This window comes from Schistocerca cancellata, chromosome 3 (assembly GCF_023864275.1).
Source record: "Schistocerca cancellata isolate TAMUIC-IGC-003103 chromosome 3, iqSchCanc2.1, whole genome shotgun sequence".
Lineage (NCBI taxonomy): Eukaryota > Metazoa > Arthropoda > Insecta > Orthoptera > Acrididae > Schistocerca > Schistocerca cancellata.
The window spans coordinates 255,609,626-255,635,775 of NC_064628.1; the positions used below are offsets into that span (position 1 = coordinate 255,609,626).

At 38.7% G+C, this 26,150-nt stretch overlaps 1 protein-coding gene across 7 annotated transcripts in view; it reads left to right on the top strand.

Moving 5' to 3' along the window:
- LOC126174902 (probable phospholipid-transporting ATPase IA) overlaps positions 1–26,150 on the top strand; it is a 639,177-nt gene that overhangs the window by 402,537 nt on the left and 210,490 nt on the right. For all 7 annotated transcript variants that reach the window (XR_007535496.1, XM_049921326.1, XM_049921325.1 and 4 more), the window contains exons 2-4: positions 4,573–4,790; positions 10,160–10,258; positions 19,450–19,610. Coding sequence is in view for 6 of the 7 variants with exons in the window: in XM_049921326.1 (XP_049777283.1) it covers positions 4,573–4,790; positions 10,160–10,258; positions 19,450–19,610 (478 nt within the window). In the remaining variant the exon portion in view is untranslated. The remainder of the gene's footprint in view (positions 1–4,572; positions 4,791–10,159; positions 10,259–19,449; positions 19,611–26,150) is intronic.

The window sequence follows — 26,150 nt, forward strand, 5'->3', positions numbered from 1 at the left end:
GAGTGAAGAACCTAGGAATGTGCTACAACGCCGCGTATCGCTCGCGTAGGGACCACAAAGACAAGACCTATGCAGAGTGTGTAATCAGGAAAGCGCTGGATGGCTGAGACGGTGTGGGATTTCAATTGGCGGCAGGAAAATCAACAATTTACGCTTCGCAGATGATACTACACTCATAGCAGAAAGTGAGGAAGAACTTGGAAATCTGTTCTCAAGAGTGAAAGATATTAGTCTAAACCTTGGCCTAGAGATAAACATGAAACTAAAACCAAACTAATGGTTATAAATCGCCAAGGCATCGATCAAAATCAACTTACAGGATGCTTAATGAATCTGGGGATAGTGAGTGATTATGTATATCTAGGCTCTCTGACCAATTGCACAGGGAAGTGTGATAAAGAGATAAGACGACGAATCATTCTTGTCGAGCCGCAAAGGTCAAACTCACTGGCAGAATCGGGCAATATCCAAGACAACGAAGATGCGCTTGGTAGAAGCATTGGTGTTCCCTGTATTCTTATACGGATGCGAGACCTGGACCGTGAAAAGCAGTAATAAGAGCCGCGTTGATGCTACGTGCACCGTGGACACAAAAAATACCAAATGTTTCAATAATAGAAGAACTTAAAATCACCAGAAGATTATCTTCTCGTGTCAGCCAAAGATACCTTCAGTTCCTTGGGCACATCTCGAGAAGGAAAGGGGATAATTGAGAGAAGACTATAGTGCAAGGAAAATCTGAGGGCAGAAGACCACGAGGGAGAGCAGCAAGCAGATGGCTGGATCAAGCGAAGAAGATTACGAGCCTGCCTCTTCACATCATGTTAAGAAAGACCGAAGATCCCTGTGAATGAAGACATCTGTCTGAAGTTCCAACTACGTAAGAATGAGTGAGGAAATGAGGTCATGACACTCAGCAATGAGTAAAACGACTAATGAGAATGAGATCCTCTTGTAATCACCAACCGTACAAGTTATTATTGTCAGTTGTGTTGCCGACCGGGGTGGCCGAGCGGTTCTAGGCGCTACAGTCTGGAACCGCGCGACCGCTACGGTCGCAGGTTCGATTCCTACCTCGGGCATGGGTGTGTGTGATGTCCTTTGGTTAGTTAGGTTTAAGTAGTTCTAAGTTCTAGGCGACTGATGACCTCAGAAGTTAAGTCCCATAGTGCTCAGAGCCATTTGAACCATCACTTGTGTTATCGCCTTTTTGACTGTTGTTGACATGTGACGGGGTCTGCTAGACCGCGCCTCGTAAACTAAGGACCTTCTTTCGTCAGTTCAGTACAAAATGTGTTAGCAAGAATGTGACAATTTTACACACTCTAAGTTCGATGAAATTTTTAGTCAGTGTATGGAGAATGATGTCAATGATATAGAACAAGAAGTAGACGAAGAAGACAACGATTTTTCAGTAGCCAGTGATCAAATTTCTGCTAGCGAACAAGAGAAACATTCAGAGGAAGAACTTCAGGACAATGGTGATGAGGACCTTTCTGTTTCTCCAACAAAATACTTGGTGTTAGTTAAAATTAAATGTGTTCTGGGTGGTGGTAAAGAAAGAGGTAGATCTCAGTACTGAATATTAATTTTGCAGCCTTTCTTTTTCTAGCTGTCGAGTTCAGTTTTTATATGCAAGTTTAAACCCCGGAAATTAGTTTTATGTGAAAATTTGCTGTCTACAGAGATACTATAACTTTTCAGAACGTAAAATTTAGTTATCTAACAATTCGTTTTGTGTACTACTGAAAAAGCTTGACAAAAGTATGTGATTTTTGCTTGATACAAAATAAAATACTGTTGACTTTATTTAGTGCAATAAAATCAACAAGGAGTATTTAAACATCACTTATATAGTTGTAACCATAAATGTTATATAACATAAATTAAATTTTCAAGTGATTTACAGCTTAAATCTTGGTTTAAATATAGGGCTCTCGGAGACCACACCTCGTAGTACACGTTACAGAAAAGTCACCTCGTGAGTTATGGGTTAAAACTTGGTACCATGGTAAGTGCCACCATGTACGTAACAGTGATTTGCTGAGTATACTTGTAGAAGCAGACCCACACCAACGTGGACATAGCTAGACGAAACATAACTACACAACCATCCTTAATAAACAGACTCATTCAGACAGCCACATTGCCACTCAGTGGCGATACGTCAAATGTCATTCATCGATGTTTGAGCGATCAGCAATCCATAGCTACGAATTGCCACACTGACACATCGCGCGAACGGACAACGAGTTACTGCGATCCGTTATTCGTTTGGGGGGGGGGTCTTAATATGTCATAATTATATCTGACATAATATTTAAAAAATATGTAAACCAGTCCTAATTCATAATTGAAGGTTACAGATATAAAAAGTGTCGGATCATTGACGAACTATGGTGATTACGCAATTCCTCAAGCAGGGACTTTACGCATGGTTTTCACGTTTTGTAGTTGGATATTGCTGAAGTGCACGGGACCGTTGGGTGATGATTCCTACAGAGTTGACTGCGGAGTAGACTAATATTTAGAAAGGAAAGTGCTTGGTAGAAACGGGATGGGAGTGGCGCAAGTTCATTGAGTATAAAGGAGTGATGGTGATTACGAGCCCGCCATTATTTTCTGTTCTCAACATGGCAACAAGACACACTGTGGTTTTAACATATGTATAATACGCAGTATTGCAATAGCGCAGTGATGCTGTCAAAGTACAGTGTAATTGTAACAAGTCCAGCTTCAGCGAAATTCCAGAACTGTCAAGTAGGACAACATACCACTGCACTTTGCTCGACGATATTAAAAAGCAAAGATGATACCGGAAACTTGACTTTATTTACTGTCAGCATTTCCGTTGTAGTTTCTGATTTCTGAATAACGAATACAGTTTAATTCTGATAATGTTACATGCTTCGTAGCCTGCTTGTAACAACTATGAGAGTTGGGACGCACAATTAACACCTCTGATCGTCCACGTTTAGTTTTATGTTGAGATCGGAAGTGTTATGAATGTTAAACTCAAAAGGAAGAGCGAAGTTATCGGGTATTTCTTGTTTTAAGGGAAATGCAGAGGACAAACTGGCTGTTACAGCTTCCTGATGGACCGATCCCAGAGTTTACATTCGGCTGGAAGAAGTTACGCAGATGAAGTGACAATTGAACTACGGATATTCAGTTAGTTTGTTAGTTCACTCACTAAGAAGGAATGCGAGTCGTAGAAGTTTTTGAATGTCACAGTCATTACATAGTCACGGATTGAGAAATGTAACGTAAATATACGTTACATGTGGATTCATAATGATAAACACACCTCATTAATTCCATTCTACTGCTCGATGTCGCACAGAAAATAAAATACCGGTAGTTCCTTCACTTTGCTCTTCATGTTCACACACAAAAACTACCGTACGAACAGATAAAATGGATAACTAGAAAGAAACCGTAGGTGTGACCTGTGATTTCTCCCTATTAAATAGAGATGTATGCTGCTACAGTGCAATTTAGTTACCCTTGATTCTTAAAAGACAAATTTTTGTTGGAAACTCACGGGGGTGTTTACATTAGTGACCAATGCAATTTGCCACAAATAAAAAGAAAAAAAAGGGGGTGGGCAACTGAGATATTTATAAGTTATAGAGTGCAGCAATCAGTCATTTTTTTTAGATTTTATTATGCAAATCCGGATTTCGGCTAGTAGCTAGCCATTCTCAATGCGCTGTTTTTTATTCTCAATGCATGTAAGTCCCTGTTGTTCTGGCGTCAGTCTCAGTTCTTCAAATACTGAGGTATACTGAGACGAATATTGAAGCTGTCGTTAAGTCTTGGTGCATTGGAGTTGTTATGAAGACTTATTAAATGATACTAGTGAGGGAAATACTTAAGCATCAATAACCACTACAAGAAGGCTACAGGTAGAGTAAGAGAATAACCCTCATCCCATGAAATCTTTGTGTTGGTGGCAGGCAGATCTGAAGTGTAGCTCGAGGTCTAGTTAGAGTGGAATGTAGACAGAGTAAGACTACAGTATGACAGGGCTCCTTGTCCAATGAAATCTTTGTTGTCGTGGCAAACTGATCTGATGTGTAGACTGAAGTGTAGTGTAGACTGTCAATTTGTTTACATGTTCACATATGTAATCAGTGTGAATGTGCCGTCAAGATGGTGGTATCCAATCCGTAGTGTGGGTATCACACACATTTTTGGTATAAAAACTAAAACCACAAAGTAAATTAAAAAAAAAAAAAAACTGTCTGAAGTTATAGACAGATCTCTTAAGAGTATTTTGGTTCACATCACATGCTACACACAAACAGTGCATCATCTATGTAAGATGAAACTGTTATTCAGTTTAGGATGCCTGCAGCAAACAAAATCATGGGAAATCAACCTCAGATATTCCAATGTAAATGTTTGTGTGTTCAGGTCATGTATGCCTTTAGTTTTCATTGTCTTTTGCTAATCATTTGTAATTATTACAGAATGAATAAATCAGTAGACAACAAAGAATACCTGTTACAGAAAATGTATACCGGTAATGTCACTGACAGTCGTATTTTGATATTTCTCTTTCTCTAGATGAAGATGTGGAGACGACTTCGGGCATCACGGAGGAAGTGGAAGGAGGTCTAGTGGAGCACCGAATTATATTTGTGAACCGTCCACAACCAAGCAAATACTGCAGTAATCACATCTCCACTGCCAAATACAACATGCTCTCTTTTGTACCAAGCTTCCTTTTTGAGCAGTTTCGGCGTTACTCCAACATCTTTTTTCTGTTCATCGCACTGTTGCAGGTTTGTTTAAAAATGTATGCAAGCTATTATTTTTACACTCACTCGTGAGCTGAGTTTTTAGTATAAGCAGCTGATTATACCAGTAGGCCTATGTCAGTTGCTCAAAATACTTTCTTTATAACTTAATGATTTTCTCCCATTTATATTGAATTGTGCCTGATTTGTGTATTTATCCCATTTTCTGGTAAAAATAACAGAAAACATAATTATTAAAGCTGCTTCTATGATGAAATTATTTGTAGGCTGATGTGCAACAAAAGAGACAGTAGTTCTTCATACTGAAGAAGTAGTGTCAATATTGGGAGTGCATATGCTATGCTTTCATAGGCACACCAGAATTTTATGACAATGAAATGAAGTGACATTGTGTATTAGGAAGATGAGGAACATGATCATCATGCAGGATAAGAGTCAGAAAAATTAATAATACTTACTTCCACTAAAGGGTGAGATCGGAGGCAGGGCAATGTTACGGGTAGAATTGTTAAAAAGGAAACAGGTAGAAAAGAAATAACAACAAGTGATCAAGAGAGAGGAAGGAAAGGCACTGCATTGAAAAGTAAGAGAATGAAAGTAGAAAGTGAAAGCAAAAGGGGACAGGGACGGAAGTAAATGAAGAAAATTAGAGAAAGCAAGACTGAGATAGAATGTAAATTGATTGAGGATGCAGTGTGAGTAGATACTGAAGCTCTAGTGTTGATGAGACACAGTATGTGCTATTCATATTTGCAGTCTAGAAGAGTTATTGCTGTGGGGTGGATAAAGAAGACCAACTTGTCAGATTGATCAGCATGTATGTTGCTGATGCAGTTAGTTCAAAAATGCACAAGAGCAGTTGCTGTAGGAAAAAAAAATTAGTGTAGCCAATGTGTTTATTAATCCAGTAGGTGAACACTCCCAATACCAGCTCTTTTCTAAATTTCCTAGATTAGTATTGCCCTTAAAACATATCTTTCAATCCCGCAATCCTGGCCTCAACCTCCTTTATTCCCTGGCCCCATGTCTTCATTCCATTAATCTTGGTAAAAGTGCACTTATGTATTGGTGGCTTTTCCATTGTGTGTTTCTGTTGGTAGCACGATGATTCTGGGGAAGTTGAATGACAGTTCATGATTGAGGTGTAGGTAGCCAATGACATTCTCATCAGTAATTTCCTATGGTTCATTAATCAAGTTAGCTGGTATTCTGTTGTATAAGGTTAGAATGTAACCACATCATTGGAAATTTTGGTAAAATCAGATATAAGATGTGCAAGTAGGTTATTATAGTGGTGAATGTGTATGTCGGGCTACACTGAACATCAATCTATTACAGTAATCTCATTTTCGTTGTAAGATCCATTGGCTTTGCCAACTCAAAAGCAAATGATCACATTCCAGTCAGATCAGTCTGTCACCACAACCATGTTTTTTGCTTTCACATTTATTGGCTTCGCCATTCACAACCAAATTATCACATTACAACCTAACCTAGGCTCTGGTTTCCCTAGGTCAGTCTGTCACCTCACCTTGGTTTTTCCAGTCATCAAAGAATTACGAAAATCAGTAGACAAACTTAAAATTCATAATAACTAGATCAGTAAAAGCTGTTCTGGCTCTCTCCATATCGATAGTCACAAACCCAGAAAAAATTTATTGCCTGTGACAGTGGCTGCAGAAGCCTACATTTATATGCACTCAATATCTTATTTATGTGGTAAGTGGTTACTTCTACTCCTTCCATTAGATAATGTATATGTCAAAAAGCACCATGGAATTAATTGTAAGTTTGGTGTGGTGATTGTACATTCAAACATAACATTATAGAATGGGAGGAAAAAGTTGTCAGGTTCATCAGTTATTTTTCCTCATTTGGTTTTGTATGTATCGTTACAGCTGTTTGACACCACAAGACTGGAATCTTTAATATGGAATGCAGACCGCCAAGAGTACAGAGTCTTTCATAAGAGACTCCAGTGAGTACTACAACAGAATAGTGCTGTTGTACAAGACAGAATGCTGGTTTTTGTTGCTTATTGGAAACATTTTACAATAAAGAGATAGTAAATACAGGGAAAGTATATGACTGTATTATAGTTTCAGACATGGACTTTAAGTAAGAAGAGTACTGGGCAGAGCTGGACATCAGGAAAACAGTGCGCAAAAGAAACAAAAGCCAAATTAAGTTATACAAAATCAAATAATTATTGAACACATTAGGGTCAATTTGTGAAGAAGACTGTGAAGATACCAGGCAGATGAAAAAGAAATGAGAAACATAATGAAAATGTCTTAAAAGGAAAATTCACTGGAGAAAACTATAAAATTGCAGAGAGGCAGAATGGCCGTCGAGTATTTAGCTCCAGGGGATCAAATTCCAGTACTATCAGTACACCCATTTGAAAGTGAGCAAACTGTTTCTAGCATATGGAATTACTAAATCCTTCCTCATGGAGGAAAGAAAGAGAGGCTGGGAAAGTTTAGAAAGGAAGAATAGATCCCTCAGATCGGAGATGTGTTTCTCCTCGTCCGCACATGTCGGTCCCTTTTATCCTATTCTTTATTTGCCGTTGACCACTAGCTTAGAATAGGCGCTCTCGGCGACAGCATGTTACAGTTACAATCAAAATATTAATATTAATGTTCAGATTACATGTTGCCATTTATTGTTGTCCACTTCTACACTTATCTTTGACAGATGTGCAGAAACATGCTAGGCAGCAATGGTGTATGGAATGATGTCATTGGGGACAGGAATGTCATCAGATAGCATCCAGGTTGTGTTTGTTTGAAAATGATGGTCTCATTTTGGTTCACCGCAGACATCACAGTGACTGCATTTGCACAAGACATATAGTGCTAGCTCAAAACATTATGATGTGGGCTGCTATTGGGTACAACCAAAACTCTCAGTTGGTAGACATCCAGGGCACTGTGACCAGTGTGACCTACGTGAATGACGTCCTGTGGCCCATAGCCATACACTTTCTGCACAACACCAGTAAGACAATGCACAACTCCATATTGCAGTATGAACACATGCCTTCTTGGCAGCCTTTTGCCCTGACCTGCTAGCTAACCAGACTTGCCACCAATCAAAAATGTGTGGAATATGGTGAAATGACTGGTGCAGTGCTGTGACCCAATGCCAACCACCACAGATGAACTTTTGAATCAGATGAATGCAGCATGGATGCCTATACCACAGGACACCATTCATGCCTTATATGCATCAATGCCATCACCACATAGAACAAGTTATTAGGGCTCATGGCATACACTATGCCTTCTAGGCTACACAACACATGATGAACCAAGATGACTAAAATGCTAATCGTTTCTGCAGAATATACTAATGTACATGTCCTGTGAATATGAACATCCTATCTCTAGTCATTCAAGGTGTTCTGTTTGTTCTGAGATTAGTGTGTTTGTTGCATCTCATATGTACCTTTCACATGGTACTTTTTTCAACTTGTATGAGCTCAGCTTTGTAACACATTTTATTTCTATGGTAATCATTGTAAACCAGATCCCCCTGCTCACCCCTCAATTATCCTCACATTTAAATATTCGATACAGGATGAGCGTGCTTTCTTTAATTTCTGCTAATTCTTTTGTATACAAAGTTAAGTTTTGTATGTTTATGTTTACCTGAAGAGCTAACTTTTATTGATGGGGAACAAGAGTACCATAAGTCCTAATATTTATTAAAAAAAAATCATTTCATCTTTTCAGATTTTCCTGTTTGATACTCATATACAGAGTCCTAATTTGTGTTCTTTAACTTGTCAGTAAACAACATAATGTGCACCTCTTTCTGCCCTCGTGCCCATGTCACATTAAATTCATTGGAATAAATTGTTTGTTTATGATAAAATGTAAAAGTAATGGATCATGATCTGCGAAAGCTACTTAGGCCAAAGTAGCAACATATTCATCTCTAAGTAAATTAACTATAATATTATCTAGGCATCCATCATTACGAGTAGGATATCTGGCATCCGGTGCCTTGGAGGTCGAATGCCCACCAGAGGAGGTGGACATAGATGTCTGTTAGGGGGCACAACATCTGTGCAGCTCTGTGCTAGCATGGTGGATGTGCCACTCTCTCACTCCTCATAAATATGGTGGCCAATAGTGTTCCACATAGCAAGTATATAGGCAGCCGCCCAATTCACAGCTCGTCAATGCAGTGCTTGTGCGTGATATCATTGGATCTATCACCAAGCGATGTGGTGCAGTGGTTAACACACTGGACTCACATTCGGTAGGATGACAGTTCAATCCCGTGTCCGACCATCCTGATTTAGGTTTTCTGTGATTTCCCTAAATCGCTTCAGGCAAATGCCAGGATCGTTCCTTTGAAAGGGCACATCCAATGAGACCAATGACTTTGCTGTTTGGCCTCTTCCCCCAAATCAACCCAACCCATTGGATCTATCATTGCCGTACTAAGACTACTTGATAGCTACCTTGCTTGTCATGCAGTTACTCTCTTTTGTCAAGTCTCGAATTTGTGTCTCCGCTGCTTCGGGCCTTGTCGTTGTCCTTGTGGTGAAGGCTTAGCTTATTGCCTCATTGTCATCCGTGTTGTATGTTCTTGTTGTCGTCTGTTGTTTGTCTGCACTCTGTCTATCACTATTTGCTTGCCTACCATTGGTTTGTGTACCTCTTCCACCTGTTTCTCCATTTGTTAAGGAGCTCTGATGTGCGTACCAATATCCAGCTGCGTGCGAATGTAGCAGGATGTTTGTTGCTGCATTGCAAGTTTAAAGATCTTAAAATATTGTGTTTGAGTGACCTTTCCTTCCTTTCTAATTGTCCATGACCTATCCTTCTTTCCTCCCTGAGGAATGAACTAATAGTTTCAAAAGTGTGGACTAACTTTTTCACTTTAAAATGTTTCTACTGACAGTATTTACACAAAGGAAAATTCTATATGTGTTACATGTAGGAAAATGGTATCATGAATATGGGAATAACCAGAAAGTGGGATGAAGCCATAACAGAAACAAGAAAACCAAAATCAAAATCAAAAAGAAAGTAATTATATGAATCTGATATATTCTTTCAGTTTATGCATACTGAGATGTGTACCGTAGCAGAATATGAGCAATAGTCTGAGTAGAAAAATGTCAGCAAATTAACATAATTTGTATAATATCATTGAAAGACATAGTTAAACATATTTATTTTAATGAGAATGGGAACTGAAGAGACTGTTCAGCTGATTAAATTCCTCCTGTGTGTAAAAAAATAATGTGTTTGATGCTTTATCAGTTCCTGACAAAAAGTAGAATTAACATTCAGTAAATCTTTCAATGCAGAGTAGTTGTAACTCATGATTTATAAATATTTTACGTGAACTAACAAGATATTTTTCAACAGCAAATTCCTGATGTGTCTCCTACTGGACGGTATACCACATTGGTGCCTCTAGTGTTCATCCTTAGTGTATCAGCTATAAAGGAGATTATTGAAGATGTTGTAAGTATGAGAGCTGTCATATTTTGAAGGTTTTTGTGCATCACTGATAAATGATCATCTTCCTTTAACAAAGCATCTACAGTAATAATATAGAAAAACACATAAGTGAATACTTAAATTTTAATAGTTTTAAGCATCATGAAAAAGAAACCTTTATTTATGATAACTAGTTTTGGTCTGAAGATTGTTTAACTGAAACTGGCCACCAGAAGTAAATAGTAAAGTATTTTGGACTGTATCAAGTTTATAATACTTAAATTTTACATTTCTGAATCACAAGTTTCCTGAGGAACTAATGGAAAGGGATCTAAGGATAAAACATGTATCATATGTGGAACCCGTGATTGGTAGATCTAGTGGGTTGAAGGAGGAAATGTAAACAGAAAAACATAGGTGACAAGTCAGATTTCTAATAATGGCCTGAGCATTAATAGTGGCCGCATGAAAGAGATTCATTTAACAGAAGACATCAGATTTAGTACACATTCATACATAAAAGAGAGCTGACCGTAATGGTTACACGTTACAGTAATTTTTGTTGTTATGCTAATTAATTAATTAATTTATTCATTCATTGTATTCTATAGATTATATCAAGAACAGACAAGCAACACATATAAACTTATTTTGTAGAAGGACCATAAGGGTCCAAAGCGCAGACACAAAATGTCAGTTGTGCTCTGTGCTGTGGGCATGTATGGAAATGAACATCGGAGACAGATGTGCAGATCAACATTCTTTCACTTTTTTGTGTGAAATGTTGCTGTATTTCAGTCTGCTGTTCTCAGTCAATTCATCTTATTAGTACAGTTATTTTGTCCGCCTATGATGTGAGATGTAATTTATTTTATAACATCACACTGCTGACATAATTCTCTTATGAGACAATGAAAGAGAAATTTTAGCTCTCAAATAGCATTTAACTGAAGCCCTCACAGAACCTGATTGACAGTTAAATATTTACAAAACAAGATATTTTCAAGAATGACATCTTGAAAGGCCAAACTGAAACATGTGAACATGTAAATCAGTTTATATATCTATGCAACAGATAATGTTAAAGAAGAAATCAACATTAGAATTCAGAAAGCAAACAAAAGGTATTTATTACACATGTCAAATGTCTTAAAGAGCAGAAAGTCTCTAGGGAAGGAAAATAGTAACAAAATACGCATCTATAAGTCTAATTCTGGGTGGGGCAGAACGACTCCCATGTTTGAATTTTGCACCCAGAAGTGACATATGCTCTGGGAAGGGTGGAGGCAGGCAAATTCTAAAAGGCGTGGCAAAAGTTATAACTCCACCTGGATTAGTTAGCATCGTGGAGTGGATGAAGATGAATGCATAATTTTTGGAGTGGTGAAGATAACTGTGAATCTGAAAAAAGAACATAGATCTGATATGTTTAAAGAAGCTGTCTTTACGGTAAAGATAAAAGTTAGAAGAATTAAGTGGACTGGTCATGTAATGAAGTTGCAAGTTACACCTCCAGTCCCTAACTTGTAACTGCTGTTTAAGAGAATTAAAAAAATGACATCATCAGCATGTGAATGGGGAATACTTTGTCCATTGAGAGATTAAGTGCAGATAGAGAAGGTTGTTTCTCTTTAGCACCTATGTTGAAAAAGATATGATAGCAGAAATGTGATTTGAAGGATACTGTAATTCTTTGATTGAAAGTATCACTCATATGTTAAGGATACTCTGATATTGTTAATGATGGCTCATTAGACTTTCCAGATTGGGCCACCTAAGTATGACATTTGGAGTGTGTGAAAGCTGCATATTACAATTTCTTCCCTTCTATTTCTCAGAGGCTCCCCATCATGGTTGCGTGGTATTATCTTGAAGGACTTTAAAGGAAGCAGATCTTTCAGAGACTAAGATTGATTTCTGGATTGAAACTTTCATTGGAAAGTTTGCATACCATCATAATACACAGGGTGTTTTGAAAAGATTCATCGGATTTCAGTAGACTATGTTTTCTACATGAATGAAGATAGAAAGAAGGGGTGAATTTTAACTAACACATACAACTACAAAGTTTTTATTTTCAAAATAATTGCCCGCTTTTACAAAGTTATATATTTTACATGCATGCACAAACGATTTGGGTACTTTGGACAGTTGCGTTTAGAATAAAAGTTGTTATTTACCTTACACAGGTGTTCAATGTGCCATCCACTAGATGCACAAGAAACATCCAAATGTGTTCTGGCTCATTCCATACTTTTATGAGCATGTGTGGAGTTCCTATGCAGCAACACAGTTCGCCTAATCTTATTGAAATGGTAAGACAGAGATTTAGGAACCAGGTTTTAAATTGTAAGACATTTCCAGGGGCAGATGTGGACTCTGACCACAATCTATTGGTTATGACCTGTAGATTAAAACTGAAGAAACTGCAAAAAGGTGGGAATTTAAGGAGATGGGACCTGGATAAACTGAAAGAACCAGAGGTTGTAGAGAGTTTCAGGGAGAGCATAAGGGAACAATTGACAGGAATGGGGGAAAGAAATACAGTAGAAGAAGAATGGGTAGCTCTGAGGGATGAAGTAGTGAAGGCAGCAGAGGATCAAGTAGGTAAAAAGACGAGGGCTAATAGAAATCCTTGGGTAACAGAAGAAATATTGAATTTAATTGATGAAAGGAGAAAATACAAAAATGCAGTAAATGAAGCAGGCAAAAAGGAATACAGACGTCTCAAAAATGATATCGACAGGAAGTGCAAAATGGCTAAGCAGGGATGGCTAGAGGACAAATGTAAGGATGTAGAGGCTTGTCTCACTAGGGGTAGGATAGATACTGCCTACAGGAAAATTAAAGAGACCTTTGGAGAGAAGAGAACCACTTGTATGAATATCAAGAGCTCAGATGGCAACCCAGTTCTAAGCAAAGAAGGGAAGGCAGAAAGGTGGAAGGAGTATATAGAGGGTTTATACAAAGGCGATGTACTTGAGGACAATATTATGGAAATGGAAGAGGATGTAGATGATGACGAAATGGGAGATAAGATACTGCGTGAAGAGTTTGACAGAGCACTGAAAGACCTGAGTCGAAACAAGGCCCCGGGAGTAGACAACATTCCATTTGAACTACTGATGGCCTCGGGAGAGCCAGTCATGACAAAACTCTATCATCTGGTGAGCACGATGTATGAGACAGGCGAAATACCCTCAGACTTCAAGAAGAATATAATAATTCCAATCCCAAAGAAAGCAGGTGTTGACAGATGTGAAAATTACCGAACTATCAGTTTAATAAGTCACAGCTGCAAAATACTAACGCGAATTCTTTACAGACGAATGGAAAAACTGGTAGAAGCCGACCTTGGGGAAGATCAGTTTGGATTCCGTAGAAATGTTGGAACACGTGAGGCAATACTGACCTTACGACTTATCTTAGAAGAAAGATTAAGAAAAGGCAAACCTACGTTTCTAGCATTTGTAGACTTAGAGAAAGCTTTTGACAATGTTAACTGGAATACTCTCTTTCAAATTCTGAAGGTGGCAGGGGTAAAATACAGGGAGCGAAAGGCTATTTACAGTTTGTACAGAAACCAGATGGCAGTTATAAGAGTCGAGGGGCATGAAAGGGAAGCAGTGGTTGGGAAAGGAGTAAGACAGGGTTGTAGCCTCTCCCCGATGTTATTCAATCTGTATATTGAGCAAGCAATAAAGGAAACAAAAGAAAAATTTGGAGTAGGTATTAAAATTCATGGAGAAGAAGTAAAAACTTTGAGGTTCGCCGATGACATTGTAATTCTGTCAGAGACAGCAAAGGACTTGGAAGAGCAGTTGAACGGAATGGACAGTGTCTTGAAAGGAGGATATAAGATGAACATCAACAAAAGCAAAACGAGGATAATGGAATGTAGTCAAATTAAGTCGGGTGATGCTGAGGGAATTAGATTAGGAAATGAGACACTTAAAGTAGTAAAGGAGTTTTGCTATTTAGGGAGTAAAATAACCGATGATGGTCGAAGTAGAGAGGATATAAAATGTAGACTGGCAATGGCAAGGAAAGCGTTTCTGAAGAAGAGAAATTTGTTAACATCGAGTATAGATTTAAGTGTCAGGAAGTCGTTTCTGAAAGTATTTGTATGGAGTGTAGCCATGTATGGAAGTGAAACATGGACGATAACTAGTTTGGACAAGAAGAGAATAGAAGCTTTCGAAATGTGGTGCTACAGAAGAATGCTGAAGATAAGGTGGGTAGATCACGTAACTAATGAGGAGGTATTGAATAGGATTGGGGAGAAGAGAAGTTTGTGGCACAACTTGACTAGAAGAAGGGATCGGTTGGTAGGGCATGTTTTGAGGCATCAAGGGATCACAAATTTAGCATTGGAGGGCAGTGTGGAGGGTAAAAATCGTAGAGGGAGACCAAGAGATGAATACACTAAGCAGATTCAGAAGGATGTAGGTTGCAGTAGATACTGGGAGATGAAGAAGCTTGCACAGGATAGAGTAGCATGGAGAGCTGCATCAAACCAGTCTCAGGACTGAAGACCACAACAACAACATTGAAAAAGGGGAGGAGCACCTAGACCGGGCCTTTCACAAACGCCAACAAAAGATGTCACATAATATAATCAGCTGACCTTAGAGGCCAACGAGGGATTTTGAGATCCATACACCCATTATGACAAACCCATTATCAAGGCATCACATTGCTTAGAAATGCTCTTACATGGACGTGCCATTGCAGTAGTACTCTGCCTTGTCGAAAAATAAAATTTCCAGCATGTTGTCATGTAATTGTATGGTGAAAGAGCAATTAATGTAGCTGCACTGGGAAGATCATTGCTGGCAATCGTATCAACTGGCAATTGACAGTTGATGCTGAGGTAAACTTTTAATTTTTCTGTATAAATTCATATTCTCCCCAACTGTCAACCTCTGTTCATGTAGAAGATATAGTCTTGAAATGTCTGCTGGATCTCTATGAAGCACCCTCTATTAAAGATTTATTAACAACCTTCTATGCTGTCTATATACTTGCATTACATTTTATACTGTATTCATGTTCCAGACTAGTAGATTTTAGAGTTATAGTTGGCTCCAGAAGTGATTTAATTTGGTTTTTGAAGTTTACTGGTGTTTAACTGCAGTTGTTTACTAGAGTCAATGTGCAGGTGTATGATCACAAATCCAGAAGTTTCTGGTTCAGTCTTCAGTTGTTGGATTGGGGTTTTCTTTGGCAATTAGCACAAATTACACTTCTGTCACTGCTTTGAGAATGTGATAAAATCAAGTTGCATTTTGGTTTGCATTCGACTTTCAACTGTAGATTCCCATGTAAGCACATGCTGAGCCTGTTTGCAAGTAATATTAAGGGAAAGTCATATAATTGGGTCCAGTTGGAACTTTTGTAGTAAAACACTGTATTGTTAGCTCTATGTTTCTGGTTATTTTTTATTGCTGAAGAAGTTGAGTATAATTTACATTTTAGATAGTACTTTTAATTACTTATTAAAAAATAACATCATTTGTTGAGCACCTGTCTAATACAGCTTATACAGTTTGCCATTAAGTAATCTTTCTTCAGAGAACATAAATATAATGCAGATCAATATCATTACTTATGCTATAGCAACATATTTACAAAAGAAATGGACAAGAAGTTGCATAAAGCAGCTGGCTATATTATCAAGAAAATGTAACTTATGAATTACTAAATTAATAGTATTTATGTGTTAGGATAATTTATTTTTGTTGATTGTCATTAGAATCTCAGCAAGGACTACACTTACTAACATCCATGATACTCTGTGCCCATGTTGCTACCTCCCATCAGAGTAGAAATAATCCTTCTATTTTTCTCAAATTATCTTTTTTATCTTGCTTTCCTAGTTCTGTTCCCTATGCTTTCAATATATCAATCCTCTGACAGCATTCCTCCATGTTTTCCTTTTGTATCTTCCAGTCATAGTTGTCACACATTAAAGGGCAGATCCAACTAACATAAGAGGTAACTGCAGACACAGATGTCTCAAAGAATGAAATAGTTGGTACGGTATGTGGCTTTGATGTCGCGGGGCCTTACTAAATCTGTTGTGTCAAATGACTACTTTAAGTGTCACAGTTCAATGAAATCACAATCTCAGTGGCAACTGCTGTGCTCAATATGTCGGTGACAAGGATGACAGTCAACTAGGTATCTGTTCATTTTTATCAGTTACCATGACTGGATACATTGCCATATTGGGCACAATGCAAATGATCTGCAATCAGTATAAGGCTGGATGTCAACAATAGTGTAGTGACCATAACATTCAGAACCAGCCCCATCGTGGAGTACAGAGACCAGCATCCCACCTCTGCTACTAGCAAGTCATAAGGTTGATACTATTGTGAGTGCAGTAATCTCACCACTGGACACTTGAAGCAAGGAAAATATTAATCTGAAGTAATGATTCACAGAACTCTGGTAACATGGTTGTATCAAAATGCAGATATCCTCATGCAGTCATGAAAATACTGTTGAGGTTGTTGATTACATCCTCGTATGTACAATGGGATGAAATTCAACCTTGATAAGTGTGGGAACAAACTCATATTTGTGAGAAATATAGTCCAATTTGTCTCATGCAGGAAGATTATTTGACATCATAGTTGGTGAACAATATGGAGTGTCCCAGTAGGAATGCTCAGTATCTAAGGGTAGGAGAGGAACAATCATTTGAAGAAAAAAAACTGCATATGGACATATGCCTTTTTCTGAATTGTTTTGGAGATAGAACACATTTCATTGACGTCATTATTTGTTGGAGCTGTGTTATTCAGGACATTGTCTGGTTTACACTTGTATAAAGTCAATAATTATTACATTTTACAAAGTATCAATTAAAAAATACATATTTTTAAAATGTTCACCTCTAAGCATTATCATACACATCACATTACAGCTGTTGTACAGTTCACAATACATGTTCAAATATCCCACTGTAAACTGCACTCTTGGGAGGACATGTTGTATTGCTTGTGGGAGTGTCTCTGCATGTTCTCTAATGAGGCATCAAATATCCCACTGTCAACTGCACTCTTGGGAGGACATGTTGTATTGCTTGTGGGAGTATCTCTGCATGTTCTCTAATGAGGGCAGTAGCATTCATGATTGACCAAGCAGTTCATCTGTCATATCCCCTTTTGTTTGTATACTTCAGACTTTATACAGTCCCATAAATAAATATCTAATGGTATAAGGTCTGGCTATCTCGGTGGCCAGTTAATTGTACTATTACAACCAATCCAGCAATTAGGATGAGACACATTCATGCACACTACAAGCCCAAAAACAAATGTCCATGGAATGTGTTCCATCTCTTAAACTATTCAGAATATAGCTTACTTCCATATGAAGTTTTTTGCTTCAAATGATTTTTCATGTCATATCCTTGAATATTGGTCTTTCCTGCTGCAGCACCCTGTACATCAGACAAGAATGTTAAACTAGGTGACCCCATTAATGCTATCTGCATTGAATGGACAACATCCTAGCACTCAAGTTACCCCTTCATTTACTCATCAACTACTCCAGCACAACGCTACACGTATGACTTACTCTGCAGTGATCAACACAATCTACACTGAACAGAATTAAAAGACACAACACTCACACTTCTCAAATGCTAGTGTGCACAAAGAAAGAAATTCATTCCAATTACTGTTTATGAATCAGTTTAGATTTTATCAGTGAGCTTCTTGTTTTCATTTTCCATGTTAGAAAGTGTTGTCAGTTTTCTCATGTCCATAATGTTAAAGATTTAATATGGTTTACAGATAATGTCAACAAAACATATTTAGCAGTTCCAATAAAATTATGTATATTATTCATGGCTTCACAGTTACTTTCATTAACACACAACTAGTCATACTGAACTAATATTCAAACAATGGAAACAGTAAGATAAGCACCCACTGTATGCTTGAAATGTTGGGTGGTAAACAGGCACACAAACAATGTTGATTTTCTTGCTAAGTTTTTGAATAATGTCCTTTCCAGCCAACACACACACACACACACACACACACACACACACACACACACACACACACACACACACACACACACTCTCTCTCTGCTTTATTGTCCAGGTGCTGGGGATTGATTAGAGTGAGTAGTGTAATTGGCAGGAGTGAGTAAGAGGAAGGAACAGTTAATTACAAGTTCAGTTACCAACTGTGCACAGGCAGGGTGACGACTCCAGCGAGCGACCAAATGGTGTAAATTGACCTGAAGATGTCCCCATCGCGGGTTGAAACTGGTTGGCGGCAAAATAAATAATGCAATTGTGACAGTCATTTTGAATAATTGATTATAAGTAAATTAATTACTGTTTTTCTCCATACAACTATGATGTTTAAAAATTTATACAAGTTCAGTCTTTTTTTTTATATGCATGTGTACTGACCAGTGCTTCATCTGTAGGGCAAGTGACGGTCTTTATTTTTTCCATTGTCTGTATTCCATTTAGGGCTTTCCAGTAACATATTAATGAACTTGTATTCAATTACGCTTTATCTGCCTTCTTATGTTACGCTTTATTTGTCTTCTTATCAGAAGTTATTCTTCAATCAATCTTTGTTCAGATGTCCTCTATACAATTGTATGTTATCAGTTATCTGGCACTTTTCTCTGATGTTTCTTTTATTTTCTTATTTCTTTTGAAGTTCACTTTTATCTTTCTGTCTTTTGTTTTTCTTTTCCTCTGTACCTCTTTTATGGGTATAATCTTTTTGTTCCGTCTCTCTTGTTCACCATATTAATTTGAGTATAGCAGTTAGTAAATTCATTATTCAACTAGAGAAAAAGTTCGTGTTCTCCATAATATTGCATTATTTATCAATGCAGTTTTGAAATACATGTCTACAAGGCCACATATTACTTCTGTAAAAATTTAGTCTGTAATTAGTTCTATGACTGTTACATCAAAACAACATTTCTTCCTTGAGATGTTACATTTACTTCCTTTATTGTTAAGAGAAATTAACGTGTAATACAAAATCCTCTATCCAAAAAAAAAGAAATTGCAGTAGGCAGCTTCATACAAAAGCTCAGTAGCTAGGCTACGGTACATCAGTTGTCACTTTTTTGTACCTATCTTCACAACATTTCTTAAATTAAGAAACATGGTGTTATCATAAAGACACTTGTCCTAACTGATTATTCCTCTTTCCACCATCCAGAAAAGGCATCATGCAGACAATGAAATCAATCATCGTGATGTTGAAGTGTTAAGAGATGGTCACTGGCTTTGGATACAGTGGCGAAATGTAGTGGTGGGAGATATTGTTAAAGTGCACAACAATCAGTTTTTTCCAGCAGACCTCATTATCCTATCATCAAGGTAAAAAGCTTTAGTGTTTAGTATAATTTCTTATCTTTATGACTTCATTATTTTCTTTCTGTAAAGCTGGTTTATCTGGTGATATAGTAGTTGTAAAATTTATCAAATTATTATTGAAAAAAAAACAAAAAAAAATGAAGTGTGTACATGAGGATCACAAGGCAATATTTATTGCCCAGTGATGGATGTCAAACAGCTGATTATGATTTACATTACTATAGAGATTGTAAAACAAGAGGAACAGTGTCAGTTGTTATTTATTTGTATTTTCTACTAGCAATCACTTTTATTTCTTTTTTGTTTGACTGAACATATTCCAGTGAGTTTGGAACACGTTCTGCCCATATTCAGGCACTTATGCGTACACAAAATTGTTACTTATAAATAAATTGTGGTGATCTAAATTAACATAGCACTCTCTGTTTATTATTTACTGCTGTAGTACCTGTTGGGATACTTGCAGGGAAGACAGGAAAGGGGGGGGGGGGGGGGGGGGGCACACTGACTGGCCAGAAATTGATGTCTAATGATGTCTGCTGCTGGTGTGGTTATTATGACTGACACCACAGCCTTTGTGGGATATAGAGTTTTGCATCAGTTATTATATTGCAAAAATACACTTTTTCATGTGATAGTTCGTCACTTACAATTTTGGCATCTTAAAATGTCTTTTTTCATCCTTGGTACACTGGCAGAGCTGTTGTGTAACATTACACTATTGTACTATTTATTTTGTTACTATTTTCTGATGCAGTTCACTGCACAAATTTTTCTATGTACATATAAACACTGGTCTGTTCATTGTCTTGTTCTTCAATAGGTTTTCTCTTCTTATTTCAACTCTTTCATCTACTGGTGTAGTGCTGTTGCTGTGCAGTGCAGTTGGGAACTATTTTGATTTTCAGTCATACAATGAAAAAGGGGCACACACTATCAGTAGTCAACAAGGCCATTGATAGATTCAAACTATCGATATGCCAGTAGCACTAACACCTATCGCCAATTCGTGCTGTAGTGAAGACCAACGATTGCACATTGTTGGGCATGTTTGAACTCTGCTGTTGTTTTGTTGATCAGTTCAGTTGTTACTTCCAGTTGAATCTAATGTAAGTACTGGTGTTTGTTTTAGTTCTGCAAGGTTCGCAGGAGAGCTTCTGTAAAGTCTGGAAGGTAGGAGACGAGGTACTGGCAGAAGTAAAGCTGTGAGGACGGGGTGTGAGTCGTGCTTGGGTAGCTCAGTTGGTAGACCACTTGCCCGCGAAAGGCAAAGGTCCCGAGTTCGAGTCTCGGCCCGGCACACAGTTTTAATCTGCCAGGAAGTTTCATATCAGCGCACACTCCGCTGTAGAGTGAAAATTTCACTCTAGAAACTGGTGTTTATTGCTTTTGTGCTGTGTGTTGTTGTGACAGTTTCTAATTATGGATAAGTTAGCAGCAAGACAGTAAAGGTAAATTTGTTTTGAATCATCCACTAGTATTACGGTAAGTTGAAAATACATATGCACTACTATAGTAGCCTAATTACTTATCCATAGCAGGTTAATATTAGCACTTGAATCATTATTTGAGACTGGTAGAACTGTAGGGTTGCAATATTTCAGTATTTCACAAGGCAGTGGAATGGTCAACAGCATTACAAACAACATTAAATTAAAATTGGTGCATAAAAACATGCTTGGACTTGCCTATGTTGCCCAAATGGTGATGGTTCCAGTCGTTTAAAAAATTTGCTCAAAATTCTATCAGTAATATTCTAAATGGCAAAATATTGCCCAATCTGGTCACCCATGCAGTACTCAGTTGTGAAAACCAATTCTGATATGGGACAGTGAGGAAGGGTTTGTGGAGAGTGAAAGGGGTATGTGATGACAGCATTCATGTGTAAAAGATTTTTTTCAGCGGGCTGCTTCTATTCATCTGAGCCAACTGTGGCTCAAAAATCTGTATAAGCTCTTGTAATACACTCCTGGAAATTGAAATAAGAACACCGTGAATTCATTGTCCCAGGAAGGGGAAACTTTATTGACACATTCCTGGGGTCAGATACATCACATGATCACACTGACAGAACCACAGGCACATAGACACAGGCAACAGAGCATGCACAATGTCGGCACTAGTACAGTGTATATCCACCTTTTGCAGCAATGCAGGCTGCTATTCTCCCATGGAGACGATCGTAGAGATGCTGGATGTAGTCCTGTGGAACGGCTTGCCATGCCATTTCCACCTGGCGCCTCAGTTGGACCAGCGTTCGTGCTGGACGTGCAGACCGCGTGAGACGACGCTTCATCCAGTCCCAAACATGCTCAATGGGGGACAGATCCAGAGATCTTGCTGGCCAGGGTAGTTGACTTACACCTTCTAGAGCACGTTGGGTGGCACGGGATACATGCGGACGTGCATTGTCCTGTTGGAACAGCAAGTTCCCTTGTCGGTCTAGGAATGGTAGAACGATGGGTTCGATGACGGTTTGGATGTACCGTGCACTATTCAGTGTCCCCTCGACGATCACCAGTGGTGTACGGCCAGTGTAGGAGATCGCTCCCCACACCATGATGCCGGGTGTTGGCCCTGTGTGCCTCGGTCGTATGCAGTCCTGATTGTGGCGCTCACCTGCACGGCGCCAAACACGAATACGACCATCATTGGCACCAAGGCAGAAGCGACTCTCATCGCTGAAGACGACACGTCTCCATTCGTCCCTCCATTCACGCCTGTCGCGACACCACTGGAGGCGGTCTGCACGATGTTGGGGCGTGAGCAGAAGACGGCCTAACGGTGTGCGGGACCATAGCCCAGCTTCATGGAGACGGTTGCGATGGTCCTCGCCGATACCCCAGGAGCAACAGTGTCCCTAATTTGCTGGGAAGTGGCGGTGCGGTCCCCTACGGCACTGCGTAGGATCCTACGGTCTTGGCGTGCATCCGTGCGTCGCTGCGGTCCGGTCCCAGGTCGACGGGCACGTGCACCTTTCGCCGACCACTGGCGACAACATCGATGTACTGTGGAGACCTCACGGTAGCAATTCGGCGGTACGTCCACCCGGCCTCCCGCATGCCCACTATACGCCCTCGCTCAAAGTCCGTCAACTGCACATACGGTTCACGTCCACGCTGTCGCGGCATGCTACCAGTGTTAAAGACTGCGATGGAGCTCCGTATGCCACGGCAAACTGGCTGACACTGACGGCGGCGGTGCACAAATGCTGCGCAGCTAGCGCCATTCGACGGCCAACACCGCGGTTCCTGGTGTGTCCGCTGTGCCGTGCGTGTGATCATTGCTTGTACAGCCCTCTCGCAGTGTCCGGAGCAAGTATGGTGGGTCTGACACACCAGTGTCAATGTGTTCTTTTTTCCATTTCCAGGAGTGTATTATTATAACTGAAGCCAACAATTCCATGTGTAATTAAATATTAAATTATGCACTCTCAAATGTTTCTCCAAATTCTCCCCTGACCAGGCTAGCTTTGCGCATTGAGGTGCTGAGCAAGCAATCCCTGTACTCAGGAGATGAGATGGTTTGAATCCATGTGGCAGCAACCTTGAAAATGGTGTTCTGTGGTTTCTCTTTTCCGATATAGGCAGATGCCATGGTTGGTTCCTTACTGTAGGTCACAACCAATTCCTTCTGAATTCCTTTCTTTCCTGACAGCTTGAAATTCCCTCAGAGATGCAGTCTCTCTGCTTATGTGAAAAGAGCTGGGCCAAAGGTGAGCTGAACATCTCTTCAGATACTACTGGCACTAAAAGCCATATTTACATTGGAAGGTAGCTAGCAATTGTCATTGTGTACTATGTATCTGTGCATGAAGATGGCTCACTTGTGGAATGGCGATATACCATGTCTTCAAGTTTTACTACAAGAACAATGTTCTACTGTGAAATGTCTTATTTGGAATATCCTTGGATAGTGAGTCCAACCATCACAACTCGTAAGATATCTGTAAACAACTATCATATAAATGACAATGTATTTTGTACATCATAGAGGAGTTTATTAGCATCACAGATCTTATAACTAGATACTCATGCATAAATACAAACTCATTTATGAAGTCACATACATTAGCAGTCTAACTGAAATCAATGTTATATTCCCAAAACTGTAATTCAGAAATTGAAGAATGTTAATCATGTGTAGGGTACTTAATTAAATTTGAGACTGAATTGAGGAACATAGGATGCTTTGATGTGCTGAAGTTCTTTTGACTTGCTTTCAGTTAAGTCATAATTTTAAGTATAAGACTGTAGTAGGAGAAAGACAACTACTGTCAAAAGAGATTGGGACCTGATTAACTTTATTCAAGCCAGCTTTAAAAATTCTTCTGCTCTGTGATAGCAAACCTTGTAATAGAAGAGTCAGCTGTGCTCATGAGCAAAGAGGCAATATATTATAAATTTAATTCATTTAGCACCAGAGTGAAGTTAATAGAAATTATGCATTTTATTTGTATATATATATATGGTAAATCACCTAAAACTTGCACCACAAATAAGGAAAGTACTATGATATATGGTTTTCACAGAATGGATAGTTAGTCAGAGGCTCATATTGTTAGCCAATAAACAGACTGTGGTAATACTTAGAAAGCGCCTTTTTTTTTGCAAACATACACTTTTTAAAAGTAGCAGTGCCTATTGATATTATCAAACTATAAGTGGGGTAAATTAGAATGTCAGTAGTGTTTGCTGTGGGATTCTAGTGTGAGTCATTTACAAGGTATCATATTTTGAAACGTTCCCACACTGACACTTGTACAATACTTGTGGTAGCACACTCAAAAGAACAACACAAGTGCATACACTAATTGTGGGGATTCTGACCAGTAATGAGACAATTGGCTATCACAGACTGTGTTCAAAATGACCACCGGCAGTGGCAATACACGCTTCCACTCTGGTACTGATGACTGCTGCACAAATGCTAGCATTTCAGCGGAGTTTCCAAGCAGGCAGAAGTAATATGTTGTTGCATATCATTGGGTGTAGTTGGTATATCCTTGTAGACTGCATCTTTTGTCTTCCTCCACTGAAAAAGTCTACAGGTGTGAAATGTGGTGACCAGGTCGTCCTTTGTGTCCAATCCAGCAATTTGGAAACAATTTGTGAAGACATGCTGTAGTACTTTATGCATTGTGGGCTGGATAGCCATCATGTTGATACCACAGGTTTCTCCTAGTCTTCAGAGGAATGTCTTCTAGCATCTGTGGAAGATGGTCTGTTAGGAGGCTGCGATACTTGTGTGTGTTCAGTGTTCTGTCTGTGAAAAACAGACCTGTGAGCTGATGGATCACTATTCACATCCCATGTTTAAACTCCATCGATGCTGGCATTCCACCTGACAAAACCAATCGGGATTGTCAACAGACCAATAGTACATGTTTTGGCAGTTTACCATAGTTACCCGAGTCTGAGACACCTCCATTTTTTAAGAGGTTCCGTGATAAAAATTTATTTTTTAACATTTTCTGGCTGATCAATATTACAAACTTTTATGGATGTAAGGTTCTGCTGAAAAAGTTAACAGTGCATCAGTTCTAAACTTATCTCATTTATTCATTTTGATAATACAAGGATAAATAAAATTAACAAAAAGAAACATCAAAAAGAAGTGGTTTACATTAATTTTTATCTTCACTGCCAATCTGTTTACCTTTGTCTTTGTATCACTATCTTTACATCATCGTCATCAACTAATAGAACAACTATGAAACTTACATCTTCATTGCCACAAATGTTTGGCTATTTCTTCTGAATATGTTGTGATTTCTGAGGATGTGGTGATAGTGGGACCTGAGAACACAGCTGTTTTTTTTTTTTTTCCTGAACACATAGTGGATTTTACTTCTATACTGCAGTGAGAATGTTACATGCTTCCAAAATATTGTCTGCCCACTGCCCTCTCAAAATTGGCTGTGTAGATCCAGAGCTGACACTCCATGTTGTGAGCATCGATGACATTGCTACACAAAATTCATAAGTTCACCACTGGCCCCTGTCTAGTCTTTTGCTGACTGTTCATCATGCCCCTTGTAGTTCCCAGCCAAGATGATGTCACTGTTCCCCCTCCAACTCTTCCCGTCCCCACAACTGTGCTTGAGCAGTAGAAAAACACACATGGAAATATCTTCTAGAGTGCAGGTCATATGCAACAACATCAACTAATGCATAAATAGAATGTTGGCACTATCTCCACAATGGGTCTTTCCATTGTAATTTATTGTCGCAATAAAAATTGCAGTTGGTTTAATGCAGTGTACTTCATTTATTAGAAATTTAATTATGTATCAGTTTTCTTTCTCATTTCCCCTGATTCTTACCATTTTGTTCTAAAGCAGTTTAACAAACTAGTGACATTTTCCCCCAGTATTCTTATAGATGAACAGCCACTGAATTTCTCATTTGCAACCCACTTGGGAAATCTTTACAGTTTCTTGTAAACAAATAAAATATTGACTTGGTTTCAGAATCAAGTAACGGTTTTTGAAGGACAAGATTTTCAGCTTTGAATGTTAGTGTTACTTAAAAAGCAGCATAA